The sequence below is a fragment of the Camelus bactrianus genome, unplaced genomic scaffold (genome assembly GCF_048773025.1).
Source record: "Camelus bactrianus isolate YW-2024 breed Bactrian camel unplaced genomic scaffold, ASM4877302v1 HiC_scaffold_26, whole genome shotgun sequence".
Lineage (NCBI taxonomy): Eukaryota > Metazoa > Chordata > Mammalia > Artiodactyla > Camelidae > Camelus > Camelus bactrianus.
In genome coordinates, this window is record NW_027413940.1 from 34,505 (window position 1) to 52,167 (window position 17,663).

The window sequence follows — 17,663 nt, forward strand, 5'->3', positions numbered from 1 at the left end:
TTGCATTTACACTGGGAGCAACTTTACATGCCATTTATAATAATAAAAAAAAAAACTATTTCCAGTTTATGCCATCATTTAGACAATGCTATGATTTATACAACTTAGCCTGGGCTTTAAGGCCCTTGATTAGGCTGCATGAAATCTCACCTTAACTTCTCCACTTGCCCTCTGCCCTCAAATGACTCTGTTCTAACTACAAGATCCCTGTCTTCTCCCATCTCTAATTTTGTTTCTCTGGGTTTTCCTGTCTAAAGGGTTCACCTTCATTTCTTCAGTTCCACATTTACCAGTTCTTTAATATTCAGCTCAAGACTTTGAGGAAGCTTTCAGATCACATATTCTTTCTCCAAATTTCATAGCTCTGTTCTTCCTTGATAGACTTCTAAATTTTAGTTTAGTGTTATAGCTATAGGTTTCACTGCTTATATACATTACTGAGAGTAAGCCTTTTACAGATACTTCTATCATTTTTGCACTTACTGTTATGGATGTTTGTCCACTGCTTTGAAATAATCATGTTGAAAGAAAATTTTCAATTTTAGCATTGCTTTTTTAAAATCTAAGAACAGTGGGGGATATTTAGTAGCTTCCTGCAAGTATTTATTGATTGGATATAATTTAAATACCCAGTTATGCCAACTATGGTATATTTTATATGGACTCTGATTAATAAATATTTGCAGAATGAATAAGTGCCCACACTCATCACTGAATTCCTAATTACACAACAGGTACTGTATTAGTTTTTCTGTATATGTTATTTTACTTTATCCAATTGAGGAAAAAGAAAGCACTGTGAACATTAGAATCCTTTTATATATGAAAAATTTGCAAACACAAGAAGTGTCTCTGTAATTGTCAAAGTTGATATCTGCATTTACATCTGTCTTCAAGCAATTTCTTTGCATGGTGAGTATGTTAGCTGAAATAATAAATGAAACCATGATTGAAGAAGTGTACAGATGAATTTCTAATGTAGGGGTAAACTTCTAACTCTCTTGTTCTAATGTGCTTTCTAGGATGAGTCTAAGAAGGATTCATGGATCTTTGCCCTGGCCGTGATTCTGTGCAGTAGCTTTGTCTAGAACAGCATGAGCACCATCAACCACCCGGCCCTGGAGCATCTGCAGTATCCTTCCAGGTCCTGAACCACCATGTTTCACTGAATTCATGGGAATGAGGATAGAGTCGGTCTCTCCTTTAATGTCATTTAGTTTTCTTGGGTGGAACAGAGGGGACCCATGGCAAAAGAGTGTGTTTATAATATTTTTATACTAGAGAAATGTGGGAATTGTTGGTAGTGAGTTTCTTTTCCCTAATCAAATCTTAGTTATGTGACAGAGCTTGCAAAACATCAGGGCAAAGTCCTCTCAAACACCTGATAGAGTAGAAGATTCCACAGAATTTGTGAATTTCTTTCCAGACTTTATCTGGACTGTATGGGATTTCACCCTGGAGCTGCAGTTATGTGGTCAGCCTATCACAGAAGATGAGTACTTGGAGAATGCCCTGAAGCTGATTCCAGGTATCAGAGTATGGCCTGGGCAGTGTACAGTCCAATAGAGTGTGGGATCTACTAAACAATATCCCTCATCTCTGTGATTGCATTTGTATTTGAGACTAAATCAAAGCCTGTGGAAATGGTGGCTGGAAAGTGGGTTGCAAAGATCTAGGGGCTACAGTTGAAGTTTACTCAAGAAAAGTAAAGTGTAAAGTGAAATTACTCAAAACCAATATGTTTTTTATACATCTTTAAATTTAGCATCCAGATTTAAATGGGTGCTGAAACATTCTAAAGACTGGACACTGTGTTTCCTATTCCTTCAATTTGTCTCTGTTGAAGAAAACAACTAATCAGCTAATTGTTAGACATGAAACTGCAGTGAAAAGCTTATCTAATGAACAAAATATAGATTTCACATATTATTCTTTTCAAAGAGGGATATAAAACTTTCTAATCCTGTATAATTATATCATCTACAAAATGATTATATGTTCTAAATGAACCTGAAGAAGTGACTGTCTTTACAATCTATGCCTTTTCAATAATACTGACAATTATTAGAACATTCATTTTACCTTCCACATCATAGCTTTCTCCTAATTCCCACATGTTTAACCATGAATTAATTACAAGGTAAAAAATTATTTTCATGGGTTACATTTCCAAGGATGTGTGTCTATTGAATCCTTGAGAGAAATATCAATCCCAATTTATTCATTCTTACATTCATGTTTCTATTTATGATTTCTCAAAACAGCTATTAAGAAATTGGCTGGCAGGAGAGGACCAGATATAATCATTTACCTCAAAGAGTTTATAGATTAGTGGTGATACCTTAAAATTACATTTCAGGTACATTTATACTTCAGAGGTTTTTACTAAAAAATAGATAACACTGCATCAATTATTTTTAGCATCAAAACAGTTTTCCTTAAATAATGAGGATGTCATTCCTAATATTCCAATTACTGTCCATGATCCCTTGTTTGTAGCTCTCCTTTTTGGTTCCAAAGCTCAATTCCTACATGAGGTTGAGTTGAGCAGAAAGTTTCATGTGACCTTTCATCTTTTTAGCTGCTAGTTAAGCAAACACATCATAGACAACCACTCTACTATGTGCATGTCTGGAGAGACCAGCCATAGGTTTCCTTTACTGGATCAGATGTCTCCCTAAATTTCTCTGCAGTTATATCATTGGTATAAGTCTGATGTGCAAAGAAGTATTGAATGTCTATGTTAAAAGAGTTCTGTGTGTAGAAATGGCAAAGACACACAAATCCCTGCCATGAACACCTGTAACCCCCTCGCCTCAAGACTCTACACACTCTAATCCCTGTTTTTCTGTCCCTCAGGGAAGAATCCCAAAGCCCAAACATCCAATCTACCCAGAGACTGCATCAGGCATTTATTTCTAAGATGGAAGTGTTTTGTCTTTGACTGGCCAACATAGGAAAAAAAAATTCTAGCCAATATTGGGATGGTATCTCAAGACCAACTGGATCCTAAATTCCAGGAGCAAACAAAAAATTTCTGTTCTTACATCTTCGCTGATGCAAGGACCAAGACCCTCACAGAAGGAATCATGGTCACTGGGAAAGGTGAGTCTCTTTTTCCCATTTCCATGGGGACTGCTATGTGTTGAATATTTTATATAATGTGCTTTCTAGTATTTTTGTTTGATTCTATAAAGAATTCTGATTTTACAGACATTTATACTCCATGAAGAAATCTGTATACTTTATAATTATCTCACTTTGGGGGCTTTACAAATTCCTTCCCCAAATTGCAACTTTTGTGAATGATATCTGTGGCTCCCACTTATCTGAAAACATCCTCCACTTAGAATATAATCACTCTCTTGGTGTAAAGACAGAATACTGCATGTTTTCAAAGGAAGTCCTATACAAGTGTTCTTCACAAGGAGAATTCAAAAGATATTTTGAGAATTTAGAGTGGTCCAAAAATAAATATTAGCCCATAAATCACTGAAAATCCATTCAAAGCCTCAGAATTAGGAATAAATTAAACATGGAACACTTTGCCTCATCTGTCTATCTATGTAATCTATATTGCTTTCAATTTTTAAAATGGGGAACTGTATTTTCCAGGTAGCCCCTAGTATGTTAGATAGAAGTAGATATTAACTTTTTTAGTCCTGTGGCCTGGAAAACCATAGAAATGAAGAGTCAGTAAAAAAATGAAGGTGATAATAGTAGAAGGAGGTAGGGGTGCTTGTGTGTGTTTGTGTGTGTGCATGTGTATATGACCCTAGAAGCATAGTCTCAGAATCCTGGAGCCATTGACTGATAACTTGATATTTAGCCCCTAAATTTCCTGGCTTCTTCAGGGCTGAGGACTCTGGTTGTGACCTACGTGGATAATATCAATAGCAGAGCAGTACCTCGCTTGGAGAATGCAGTGACAACTCTGGCCCAGCTGGAGAACTCAGCTGCCATTCAGAAGGCAGACAACCACTACAGCGAGCAGATGGCCCAGCGAGTGAGCTTCCCCACAGACATGCTGCAGGAGCTGCTGGAGGTGCACGCTGCCTGTGAGAGGGAAGCCCCTGCAGTCTTCATGGAGCACTCCTTCAAGGAAGACAAGCAGGAGTTACAGAGGAATCTTGTTGTAATCTGTTTTAGTATTTACCGTATGTCGCCTCCCCTTGAAGAACGAAACCTAGAAATGTTGTTACCGGTCCCATGGCTCATCTCTCACTCAAGGATAAAGTAGTCCATGTTCTCATGAGGGACAGAGTTTCAAAGGACTACATTTCCTTCTTTTTTGACTGCCAGAACTCAGGCAGTTTATCTGGAACTCTCTTTGACCTTCAATGAAAAATCAGAATGGATATCCTCTTGAAATAAATACTTCTGTGGATTCCAAGCCTGTCCAGAACACCCAAGACATTCTTTAGCTGGCTTCTTTTTCTGTGAACACACTCCTATGGCTGGGAACCAAAATTTCTCTTTTCAGATCCACATCTCTGGCCACTTTCAGCTTAGGTTGCTCCTTGTTGTATCTATCATTGAAGACAGAGAGAATCACTGAATGTGGCAGCTTCAAGGAACCACAGAGATTAGGTAATGCAACTCCAACAGCTCAGATGAAATACCCAAAGGAGGTTAGGGAACTTCCCCATGGTCTTCCAGAGTTTTCAGAGCTGTGAATAAATCAAATCTTGTGACTGCTGTTTTATTACATGTCCTCCAACAGAATACTTTTCTCATGAGGAACACAGTTAGACCAATTCTTTTACCAGATCCTTTGGAAATTTACTTCCTCTGTTCCTTGCTTCTGGTGACAGCCCTCTAACTTTCTTCCCTCTAGGAAATCATAAAGAAAAAGAAAGAGGATTTCTTGATGCAGAATGAAGGGACATCAATCAAATACTGCCAGACTAAACTTGATCAGCTTTCAAAGACACTAATAAAAAGTATCTCAGCAGGAACTTTCTCTGTTCCTGGAGGTCATGAACTCTACAGGAAAGCAAAGGAAATTATTGAAAAGGAATATCACCAAGTGCCCATGAAAGGAGTGAAGGTGAGGAATAAGGGAAACATGGGGAACCTACAGAATAGTCAAAGGGGTCTCCTGAAAATCTGAGAGTGCAGCTCCATGCATGCATAAAGAGAGAGTATGGGGCCATTCAAACAGCTGTGGCTTTTAAGATTCACTGCATGCTATTTATTCCTGAAGAGAGTACAAATGTCAACTCCCAACCATGAGTACAGATTTCTTAAATCCACAAGAGACAGAACAGAAATTATTCATTTTTTTTTTACTCAATAACATATTTGAAGTGTTGAGCACTGATAATTTACAAGTCAGCCTTTGTACACAAGGATGATCACAAGTGAGACAGGATGTCAACTACATAGACAAGTTATAACACTCAGGAAAGAGCTACTTAGGTGTTAGAAACAAATATAATAATAATTAATAATAATAATAATAATAATAATAATAATAATAATTAATAATAATAAAATAATAAAAAACAACAATAAAAATGCAACTAATATATATTGAACTGTTGTTTCCTATAGCCAAAATGTTAAGCTCTTTCCCTAGACTCTTTAACTTAATCTTTCAAATAGCATTAAGAAGCATCTACATTATCAACATTTTAAAGATCTGAACTGAGAAGCATAGGCAGGTTAAAATAAGTTGTCTAAAGTTATAACCAGCTAGTGGCAGAGGAGAACAGCAGCACAATTTAGAGGCGCTATTTCACACTGGTAAAGCAGATATGTAAAAGCACCAGAGATTTGGGGTTTGTAGAACTGAACATGATTCTGACTGGCAGGATTCTAGAGTGGGGAGAAGGAAGTAGCACTGGGCAAGAGACTGGAGAGAGACAGGTCACTCTAAGGAGCTTGGACTCATTGTAAGGAACCACTGTGGAACTTTAAACTTGAAGCAAAATTTACATGGACTTAGTTGTCTTTGCAGCACTAATTTCCCTATTGGAAATCTAATTTCTGTGCTCCTCCTTGGTTCCTCAGGCAAATGAGTTCCTCCAGAGGTTTCTGCTGTCCCAGGTGGCACTAGAGAAATCCTGCAGGCAGATAAAGCCCTCACTGATGGGTAGAAGGCCATAGCAGGTACGGGGTAGGGCTGGGCTCACAGTGGGATGCGTATGTTCTTGCAGTGCCCTCTGACAGGTGTGAGAGCAAAACCTTCCCAATACCGGAGCTTCCTTCCTTTCTGTGGAACAACCCTGCTGCATTTGGAAACAGCAAAGGAAACTGTGATTGGATGCCAGACAGGCAGAGCATTTTCTCTCACATTCTGAAGTGTGCTCTCGATGGTGTGGACATGGGGTGTGGGGGAGGACTTCAGAGATTTCCTACCTCTCTCTTCAATTTGGTTTGGCCTCTGAGCTCAGGAGGGTGGAGGTCAATTCTTGCCTATTTTTTTCCCTCTCTAATACCTTCCTGGGGCAGAAGAGTGGACTTGGAAGGAGACAGCTGAGAAGGAACAGGAGCTGCTGAATCAGAAACTGCAGGAGCAGCAGCAGCAGGTGGAGGCTCAGAAGAGAAGTCTCCAGAAACACATAGTCCAGATGATGGAGAAGCTGGTGAGAGAAAGAGAAAACCTGCTGAGAGAGCCAAACAAGATATTGGAGCATCAGCTGAAGGTGAATCAGGCTGTGGCAGTAGTAGAGCTTGATAGCTTTGCCCTGGTACCCCAGGAATGGATGGGTGAAGGTTACAGCATGGTCATGCAAAGATCACAAGTGCATCTACTGCTTGTGATTTATTAAAACCCTGAAGCCTTTGAATCCTTCCAAAACCTTTAAATTCGGCTCTGTAAGTAGACTTTGGAGAGTTCAGGATGAGTATTCCCCCCTCTACTCCAAGCCCTCAGAGAATATAAATAGGGTTGAATAGCCATTTAGAGAATTTTAATATGATCTCACAGGGCTTGATTGAACAGATATTCCAACTATGTGTGTTTAATATGAACAACAACTAGTACGCTCTACCAAGATCACTACCTTTTACCAGGAGACCTGCTCAGCCCAAGGCCCTGAGGTAGATCTGTGCTGACATAAAACTACCAGAAATGTCCAGACTTAAAAACACATAGAAATAATAGATTTTACACTTGCTGCATTGCCTCCAGGTGTGGACAGATCCCCAAGCTATCATGTGGCTTGGAGGGATTTCTCTCATTGTTCATCTGAACATGATTTATAAGAGATTTCTATAATTTAGGGGCCATGTGTTTATAACAGATTTTTATAATATGGGTGACAGTGTCATCCTGAGTGGGACTGAGAATTAGTGCAGTCAGACCAAGGCTACCTCTCATTTGCATTTTTTGACTGGAAAATATTACATCTGTCCTCTTGCCAGGCTTAGCCTCCTGGCAAAACCCTAAGGTATATGAATATTATTAAGGCTGTAAACTACACTTCCTCTTAATATTTAGGTCCAAACCAGGAAATATTCCTTGTTACAAGAGTCTCCTTTCATGATTAAGAGAGAACAATTTTAGGAATAAAACAAAGATAGTCTGACAAAGTTTTAAAATTTGACAAAATGTAATCCTTGAAAAAATGGGGGATTTAAAAAGTTTTACTTCCTTCCTCATTTTTATTTTTTTTTTTTAGGTCCAAGAAGATCTGTGTACTGAAGGATTTAGAAAGAAATGTGAGGAGATGAGTACAGAGATAAATGATTTGGGAGAGAGAATTGTTGATACTAAAAATGATGATAGTTCCTTGCTTGTACAAGCCTTGGACAACCTTTGCAAAAGGATCGCTTCGTTATTGCCTGCCCCAGCTAACATTCTTGGTAATGTTATGAAAGTAGTGAGCTCACTATTTAAAAAGAAGTAGCTCTCCTTGTAAAGAAATCAGATATATAATATAATATACATGTATGTTCTCTGGCCTATTTCTGATGTGCATGCATTTCACTTTCATCCAGCAATGCTTTAAATATAAAAAGTGATTTCTAGAGAATACTGATGCCTGGCCCACATTAGATAGAATAAATGCATGGACACTTTGATATAGTGTGTTCAGTTTTAGGAAATATATATGTGTGCAAAATCATATATATGTGTATGTACATATATACAAGAGTTTCACTGAGGCTTCACTTCTAATGGCAAAAGATTGGAAACAACTTAATGCTCATTTATGTAATTTGGTAATATATATTTTGCATGCATTTATACTAGAATACTAGGTTGCTAGTAAATAGATAGTGGAGCTCTATTTGTATAAATATAGAACAATCTGGAAGATAGAATGTAGAGTGAAAAAATGAGGCACAAAACAGTTTGTATAATGTGTTCACCATAAAAAAAAAAAGGCAATTATTTTGGGCACTCATACACATGTATGTATAGTACATTTCTGGAAGATTCATTAGAAATTGGTATCATTGGTTCTTCCTGGAGAGGGCAGCTTGGCATCAGGGATGGAAAGGACACATGCTTTTCATTATATACACTATATTTTCAATTTTGCAAAGTTAGCTTGTGTTATTTCTCGAATAACAAAGAAAACAAACTAAAATACTAATAATTAAAATAGTAAATGGAATGTGAATAAATGGAATTGCTCATTGCTTCCAGAAATGACATTAGCCTGCTTAATGAGGGATCTAAGACTAAGATCAGAATACTAGAAAATAACGTTTGCATCCTAATCTTGTTTTTGCTTTGGCCTTGGTTTTTAATCCCTTATATTTGCTTCAAAAATAAGGTATGAACTTTCCTGTTACCCCTTGAAATCTCAACAACAGTAACCTTTGCTTCATAGGTTTCAATTACACTTTTACAGTGTTTAGAAACAAATTACTAAACACTAAGAATATTCACTGGTGAGAGGAATTCCCAACATCCTTAAGTTCAGTGGTGGCGTCTCTGCTGTAGACAAGTACAGAAGGGGTGATGCACCACTGCAGAAGTGGATGCCTTGATAGTAATGGGGAATGAAAAACCCAGACACACAGAGGCCAGGTGTTGGCATTTAAACATCAGAATTCAAGTACATACAATAAGAGTAATGAGCATTGTGGTTTGTCTTAGCTCAGGCTGCTATAACAAATTACCATAGACTGTGTGGCTTACAAAACAAACATTTATTTCTCCCAGTCCTGGAGGCTGTAAGTCCAAAAGCACTGTGCCAGCATTGTTATTTTCTTGGTAAGGGTCCTCTTACAGCTTTACAGATGACAAGGTTCTTACTGTGTCCTAGCATGGTGAAGAGAGAGAGACAGAGAGAGAGAGAGACAGAGAGAATGAATCTCATGATTCTTTGTTATACAGGCACTAATTAGATGCATGAAGGCCCCACACTCATTATCTAATCCCTCCCAAACCCCATTTCCAAGCACATTGGGACATTGGTAGTTGGGGTTTCCTCAAATAGATTTTGGAGAACACATTCAAACATTCAGTCTATAATTTGGTTGGAGTGGCAGCCAGCAGACCTGACCAGAGAAAATTCTGAAGATGGCAAATAAAACAAGGTGTCTGTAGAGAAAAAAAGAATGGGGAGGAAACCATTGGAATCAAGGATATTTATAGGAAGCTGAGAGGTTACATTGATAAAAGGTTATAACCCGTACCCTTGGTCTAAACCAATTTCAGATGATGGAACTATCACCTGGAGGGGAGGGCAGGATCCCAGGAGAGAGGACCTTGCAACTCTGGGATGAGGATAAATGATAATGATTTTCACAGTGCCTCTCCTAGGGGACCTCTGGAAATGTACTTGGATCCATATGCTGGGAAATGAGAATACCCAAACACTTCAAGGACTCTCAGAATCAGGATCCAAGCTAGGAGTGATGCTCAGATCCTGAAAAGACATCACAGTCTCCCTGTTAGAGGTACATGACATCCTTGTATGAACACAGTCTTGGCCCAGGTGCAACTAACTTGGTCTAGTATTTGTTTTCAAATAAAAGTATAGTTCGTCTGAAGACAGACACCATTTTATATATATATATATATATATGTATTTTCTTTACATCTTCATAGTGTATGTTTAGGCACAGAGGGTACTTAGTAAGAAACTTCTGTAAAAACAAAAAGCTGACACATGTGTGATTGTTTTCAATTGCCAGAATTCCATGATCACACCAAACCTCTGAGATAATAGATTGTTTGGATTTTAGATATTAGATTAAGGTCTCTAATTTGACTTAAGGACCAGAGGAGCAGAAGAAAATCTTTCGGTACAGTTTCCCCCTATGTGACCTTATTCACCACAGTCTCAGTATCTCTGCGAGGATGTTAACTCATCTCCACTGGAGAATTTAAATGACTCCGTCTAGTCGTGGCTTCAAGTGTTCAGAAGGAAGAATGAATGGCTTTGCCTTTTAAAGAAGAAACCATATAGTAATGAATATGTGACCAATGTATCATGGGGTTTAATGGAAAAGTAAACTATTCTACAGAAATATCTGTATATCTGTTCCCACTGAGAGCTTGACTTAAGCAGATGTTCTAATCCCTTGGACTAGACACACCCTGCATTGAAGAGCAAAGAGAAACCTTGTCTTTTTTAGATGCGACATGCAAGTGATATCACACTGTACTTGTCTTTCTCTGACCTATCTCACTTAGCATAATGTGCTCAAGGTCCATTGATGTTGCAAATGGCAGGATATCCTCCTTCCTTGTGACTGAATAATATTCCCTTGTGTATATGTATATGTGCCACATCTTTTGTATCCATTCATGTGTTGGCATTTAGGTTGCTTTCATTTCTTGGCTACTGTGGTTAATGCTGCAATAAACATGAGTGCAGATATCTCTTTGAAATACTGTTTCTATTTTCTTTCAATAAAAAATAATAAAACTGACAATGGTCACTTAGAAAAATAAAAAGGCTTTAAAAAGTAGTTAACAATTTATTCACACATCTATTCTAATTCTCATTAAGGAATGCTTGGTTCTAATTATTTACATTGTTTGTTAAATTCTTATGTCCTCCCTGCCATTGTTCTGGATTATGTAAAGAGAGAAAAGCAAAGATCTTGTCCTCATGCAGCTTACACTCTGTATGGGCCTTACATAATGTTATTTAGGCAGAAATAAATATTGTAATTATATACATGTATATATATATATGTGTGTGTATATAGATGTGTGTGTGTATATAGATATGTGTATGTGTATGTATGTGTATGTGTGTGTGTATATATATAAATATTTTATGTGTAGTGATCAAGAATCTAAGTAGCAACCAAATAGTCATTTTTTAAGTTTGGTTTCAACTTAGTGCATCTTGCCTGGAGATATAATTGTGTATTATAGAGCCCTAAGGACCAAATATGGTAACTTTAAAGTAAGGTAAAACCTAGAGTGCATGGTGATTGAAACAATGAATAAATAGATTAATGGTTGGATGTATGAATAAGTGTGACATTTGTTTATTATTTCAAAGGGTAATAAATATCCCTCATTACCTATAGGCCAAAAAGTAAAGGTTTTGATGAAGAATTTTGTGTTCTTTGATCTCTATTCCTTTATCACCTGTACAAATTTATTATGTTTAAACAAACTAAAGTGGATTCTGTTTCTATGACTCTACTAGGAATGATATGACAACTCTGGAATATTCTTCCTTGTGTCTCTTTTTCCATGGAAGTGTGGTTGTGCCACTCAACAGTGTTATTTGGATGGAATTCCTTTTACTTCAGATAATGTGATCTTATTTCCTGACCACTATTTTGTGGACAGTGGTCCCAGGCTGCATTGAATATGGTGCTCACTCTTAGCCCAGGAAACAGTCCCTGATAAAACATGAGTAATGAATTCCTCCCCTGATATATTTGGTCTAAGGCCCCAATCTCTCTCTGCCCCTGCTGACTGTCCATTAATATAGAAAATGCAGACAATCAAGTTCTATTTCCCTCCCACTTAAAGTACCTAATTATTTTATTTTGATGAAATATGCACAACTATTTACTATTTTAACAATTTAAAGTGTACAATATAGTGGAATTAAGTATATTCACATAGATGTTACAATCATCATCACTATCTACCTCCAACCCATTGCATCATGCTCAGCTGAAACTCTGTATTCAATAAACAAGTCTCCATTTCCCTCTCCCCAAGCTCCTGGTAAGTGTGAGTAAACTTTCTGTTTCTATGAATTTAACTACCCTGGATACCTCATAAAAATGACATCATATAGTATTTTTCTTTTTGTGACTGTCTTATTTCAGTTAGCATAATGTCCTCAGGTTTATTTAGACTGTAACATGTGTTAGAATATCCTTCTTTTTAAGGCTGAATAACATTCCATGGTAAGAATGTACTACACTCTATTTTATTTTTTTAATTTTTAATTATTATAGAACTTCCACATTTCCACTTAATTTGCAGTTATTACAAAATACTGGCTATGTTCCCTTTGTTGTGCAGTACATCTTTGTAGCCTGTCTTATACTCAATAGTGTGTTACTCCCACTCCTCCCACTCCTCCATACCTTTATTGCCTGCCCTACTTCCCACTGGTAACCACTGGTTTGTTCTCTATATCTGTGAGCCTGCTTCTTTTTTTGTTGTTGTTTTTGTTATATTCAATAGTTTGTTGTATTTTATACATTCTACATATAAGTGATATCATATAGTATTTGTCTTTCTCTGTCTGACTTATTTCACTTAGCATAATGCCATCCAAGTCCATCCATGTTGCTGTTAATGGCAAAATTTCATTTTTTATGGCTGAGTAGTATTCCATTGTGTGTGTGTGTGTGTGTGTGTGTGTGTGTGTAGTATACAATAAATATCTATACATACTATATCTATCTATATCTATCTATCTCTGTGTGTGTGTATATCATATCTTCTTTATCCATTCACCTGTTCATGGACACTTAGGTTGCTTCCATACCTTGGCAATTGTACATAATGATGCTATGAACATTGACATGCATGTATCTTTTCAAATTAGTGTTTTTGGTTTTGGTTTTGGTTTTGCTTTTATATACCCAGGGGTGGAATCTGGGTCATATAGTAATTATATTTTGAGATTCTTGGAGAAATCTCCATACTATTTTCCACAGTGGCTGCATGAATTTACTTTCCCACCAAGAGCCCACCAAGGGTTTCTTCTCTCCACATCATTGCCAATATTTGTTGCTTGTGTTCTTTTGATGACAGCCATTCTGACCAGCAAATACACTACAATTTATTTACCCATTCATATGTTATTGGATAACTAGATTGTTTCCATTTTTTTATATTGTTTTGAATAATGCTATTATAAACATTGGTGTACAACTATATATTTGAGTTCTTACTTTCAGTTCTTTTGAGATATATAACTAGAAGTTGAACTGTTGAATCAAATGGTAATTTTACGTTTAATTTTCTGAGGAATAGTTATACTGTTTCCTACATTAGCTGTTCAATTTGTTCCTACCAATGATGTACAGGATTCTCAATTTCTCTACATCCTTACCAAAATTTGTTTTCTGTTTCTAAAGAAATGTCAACCATATTAATGTGTGTGAAATGTATCTCATTTCCTTAATGAATAATGATGATGAGCACCTTTTCAGGTACTTATTGGCCATTTATCTTTGTTATTTGGGGAAGGTGTCTTCAAGTCCTTGACTATTTTTGAAATGAGCTCTTTGTTTTTGTTTTTGTTGTTGCTGAGTTAAAGGGTTCTTTATATATTCTGTATATTAATTTCTTATCAAATGTATGATTTGTAAACATTTTCTCCCATCCTGTGAGTTACCCTTTATTCTTTTGATATTGTCCTTTGATATGCACAAAAGTTTTAAATTTTTGTAAAAACCAATTTATCTATTTTTTCATTTGTTGTCTACAAACACCTTTGGTGTATATCCAAGAAATCACTGCCAAACCCAATAGAATGAAGAGTTTCCCCTATGTTTTCTTCTAAGAGATTTTGTTTAGCTTTTACATTTAGATCTTTGTTCTATTTTGAGTAAATTTTTGAATATGGAGGAAGGTAAGGGTATAACTTCATCCTTTTGCATGTGAATATCGAATTTCCTCAGTATCACTTGTTGAAAATATTGTGCTTTTCCCACTGAATGGTCTTGACACCTTTACCAAATCATTTGACCACATATGAGAAGATTTATTTACTGTATTCGTCTATATGTCTATTTGGATTACAATAGTTTGTACTAAGTTTTGAAATCAGGAAGTATGATATCTCCCACTTTGTTCTTCTGTTTCAAGATTTTTTATTTGTTTATTTGGGATCTCTTGAAATTCCCTATGAATTTTAGAACTTTTTATTTTCTGGAAAAAATATTGGAATGTTGATAAGAATTGCATGAGATCTGTAGAATCTGTTGAGTAGTACTGACAGCTTAACAATATTAAAACTTCCCACCTATGAACATGGATGTCTATTTCTTTATGTCTTATTTGTCTTTTGGCAATGTTTTCAGTATGCAAATCTTTCTTCTTCTAGGCTAAATTTATTTTTAATTAATCACTTTGATCCTATTTTAAATGGGATTGCTTTCTTAATTTTTTGAATTGTCATGTTAGTGTATAGAAATGCAACTGATTTTTAATTGTTGATTTTGTATCCTCCAAATTTGCTGAATTCGTTCATTTTTTCTATTTTTTGGTGAAATCTTTGATATTTCTATATTTAATATCTTGTCGTGTGTTGAGAGAATTTATTTCTTCATTTCCAATTTTAAATCTCTTTATTTCTTTCCCTTGTTTTATTACACTGGCTAGTACCTCTAATACTATGTTAAATAGAGGAGGGAAAAATGGGCATTACTGTCTTTTTTGTTATCTTAGGGGAGAAGATTTCAGTCTTTCATCATTGAGTAGGATGTAGCTGTGGATTTTTCATGCATGGTTTTTATCATGTTGAGGAAGTTTTCTTCTATTCCTAATTTTTTAGTATTTTTTTAACAGAAAAATTATTAAATTTGATCAAAGGATTTTTGTGAATCAATTGGATGACCATTTTTTTTCTTTGCTCTCTTAATGTGGTATATTATATTGATTGATTTTTCTATTTGGAATCTACAGGATGTAATCAACATTTATAGAATACCAAAAACATCAGAATACATATTTTCCTCAAGCTAACATAAAACATTCACCAAGATAGACCTCATTATGTATCATTAAACACACCTTAAAAATTGAAAGGAACAGAAATGTTATAATGTATGTCTCAGACTAGAGTGAAATTAAACTAGAAATCAACAATGGAAAGATAGCTGGAAAGTCCTAAAATACCTGGATAGTAAACAACACACTTCTACGTTATACATAGGTCAAATAAGTCTCAAGAGGGATTTTAAAATGTATTCAATGAAATAAAAATAAAAATACAACCCATCAAAATTTGCAAAATGCAGTGAAAGTTGAAGGAGACTTGTAAGATACTTTTGTCATGATATATAATCTTATGGAGACCATAAACTCAATTTTGGGAAGGGGAATAGGAAGACACAAAGCAGCAGTTCCCAGGAAGGGAAATGATCCTAAAATTAAATTCATAAATGGTTTCCAAGCAAAGAACAAATCAAGGGTGTTGCCAGAAAAGAAAAGAAAAAAGATGGAGGGGTCAAATATGAAATGAAGGACATGACTGAAGATTCTTTTCCTTAAACCTCAGAATCATTATGGTTGCATCCTTGGAGTATGACATAATCAGAAAAAGACTCTCTGAGGAGATACAGTATGTATCATAGATGCTCTCAAACAATTGGGCTTCTGGAAAGTTTAAGGGAGTTTTTCCTCAGACTTCTCAGCAAAAACCAAACGTAGAAATAGGGCTACATTGAAAGGATTTGTGGGTTCAGCATTGTTGAGCCTTGATGAAGCTCGCCTCAGAAGGCTTAGACCAAATTGGAGGGTATTTGTGCTAATGAAGAGCTACAGGGGAACCTGTTGATCCTGCCCTGGCACTCCCATGCATGACTATACTTTCATACATTTTTCCTTACCACTTTATTCTCTTATCTATTTTTACCCTTTGTTTTTCTTTCTTTTCTCATTTCTTCACCCCTTTTTGGACAGTTTTGTGTAAGTAATGGACAGAGGACAGGCCTTGGAGTCAGAGAGCTTGCATCTGAGACTAAGCTCTAGAACCAAGCTAAGTGACCTAGAATATGTTAAGTCTAATCTCTTCACTTGCATAAATGTAGGAATAATATCTAATTTACTGTGTGATCATGAGGATTAGAGATAGTAAGTGTACTTCCTTAAAGGTAGAAAGTGTCCAATAAGAGTGGCTGTTATATTGTTTTTATTACTGTTGCTACAATTTTGTTTATGTGGTTGATTTGGGTTCTTGGAGCAGCTGTTAGTAAACTCTACACTGAGTTTCTTTACTCTACATACTCTTTAATATGATTATTTTTATGAGGTTGATTTTGATAGCTGATATTGAACTCTCTTAGTCTCTTTACAGCAGAGTATCCATCCCAAGATGCTTTGAGTGCTGGCTTCTAGAAATGCTTACATGATCTCCCTTGAGAAATGCCTGGGAACTTGCATCCTCCTATGTCTCCACTTCTCTAAAGATTTCTTCTCAGAGGATTCAAGCAACAAATCATCTACAGGAATTGCCATCTTAGGCTTTGCTTCTAACATACTAACATTAGAAAATTATTTTTTAATTTTTATTTTTAATACTACAAATATATCTTAGGCCTTCCACTAGCAACCAAAGATACAGCAAGCCTTCAGTTAAAGAGAATGCTAATCTATACTGTATCAGTTTCCCCTTCCTGGCTCCACTTCTGGCACGATGGTGTGCAACTCAGTATCACTCCTCAAAAAAACTGATGAAAACTATTTTTAAAACACATTTAAAAATAGTTGGCCTTATGAGCATACACAAATGGAAATGCCGCTACAGATATACAGCAAATGAAGACACATTTACTCAAGAATATTTACTAAAGCTCCATAAAATGATGAGTCTTTAGTATTTGAAGATCCGCACTTTTCCCCTCTCCACTCATTGAGCTGGGAACTCCACCCAGACTTGTACAACCAAGAACACAAGTTTTTGACTCCCCCCAGGTCCTGGTTGGAGGGTTGTCTTCCTGGGAAGGACATGACATTAGCATTTCTCATACTGCCCCTAGATACTTGTTGCTGAGGCAAAGTTCTGTACTACTGCAGCCAACAGGTGGGGGCCCCATTCTTCCACCACATTTCCTCTCATGAGACAATGGTTCTACCTTGGGCATGGTAGGACATTGAGATCCCAATTGCTATTGACTCAGCTCATAGGACAGGGGCTTGTGCCAAGGGAGACAAGCCAAGGACACCTGGGGCTCTTGCCCATATATCCACTGAGCACTTACTTCTTCAAACTGGGCTGTCACTTAGAATTGACCTATTGTTCCTTACTCCAGCACCAGAGTTGTGGCTCAGAGATTTTCCCTGGGAGGAAAGGCAGACCATAGAACAGAGAGTTCAAATTATCTCCCCAAAGGAGCCAACATTATTTGCAACAGCATATGAAGTTCAAATCTAAGTGTGCTTTCAAAAACAGTAGAAGTGTTGGTGAGAGGCAATGGGGAGGAGACTGATAAAATCCTTGAAGATACAGGCTAAATGATAAGCCAACTAGTTGCTGGAGAAAAATAAGAAACCAGCTGCAAGAACTAGAGTCTGAATAAATTTCAAACTTTGACCA

At 36.5% G+C, this 17,663-nt stretch overlaps 1 protein-coding gene across 1 annotated transcript; it reads left to right on the plus strand.

Annotated features, from left to right (window-relative positions):
* The first annotated feature begins 2,864 nt into the window (after positions 1-2,864).
* On the plus strand, positions 2,865-4,705 carry LOC141576719 (guanylate-binding protein 6-like). Its single transcript, XM_074360139.1, has 2 exons — positions 2,865-3,105; positions 3,855-4,705. Exons 1-2 carry the CDS (start codon positions 2,985-2,987, stop codon positions 4,238-4,240), a joined length of 507 nt encoding a protein of 168 aa, XP_074216240.1. The 5' UTR covers positions 2,865-2,984; the 3' UTR covers positions 4,241-4,705.
* The last annotated feature ends 12,958 nt before the right edge of the window (positions 4,706-17,663 follow it).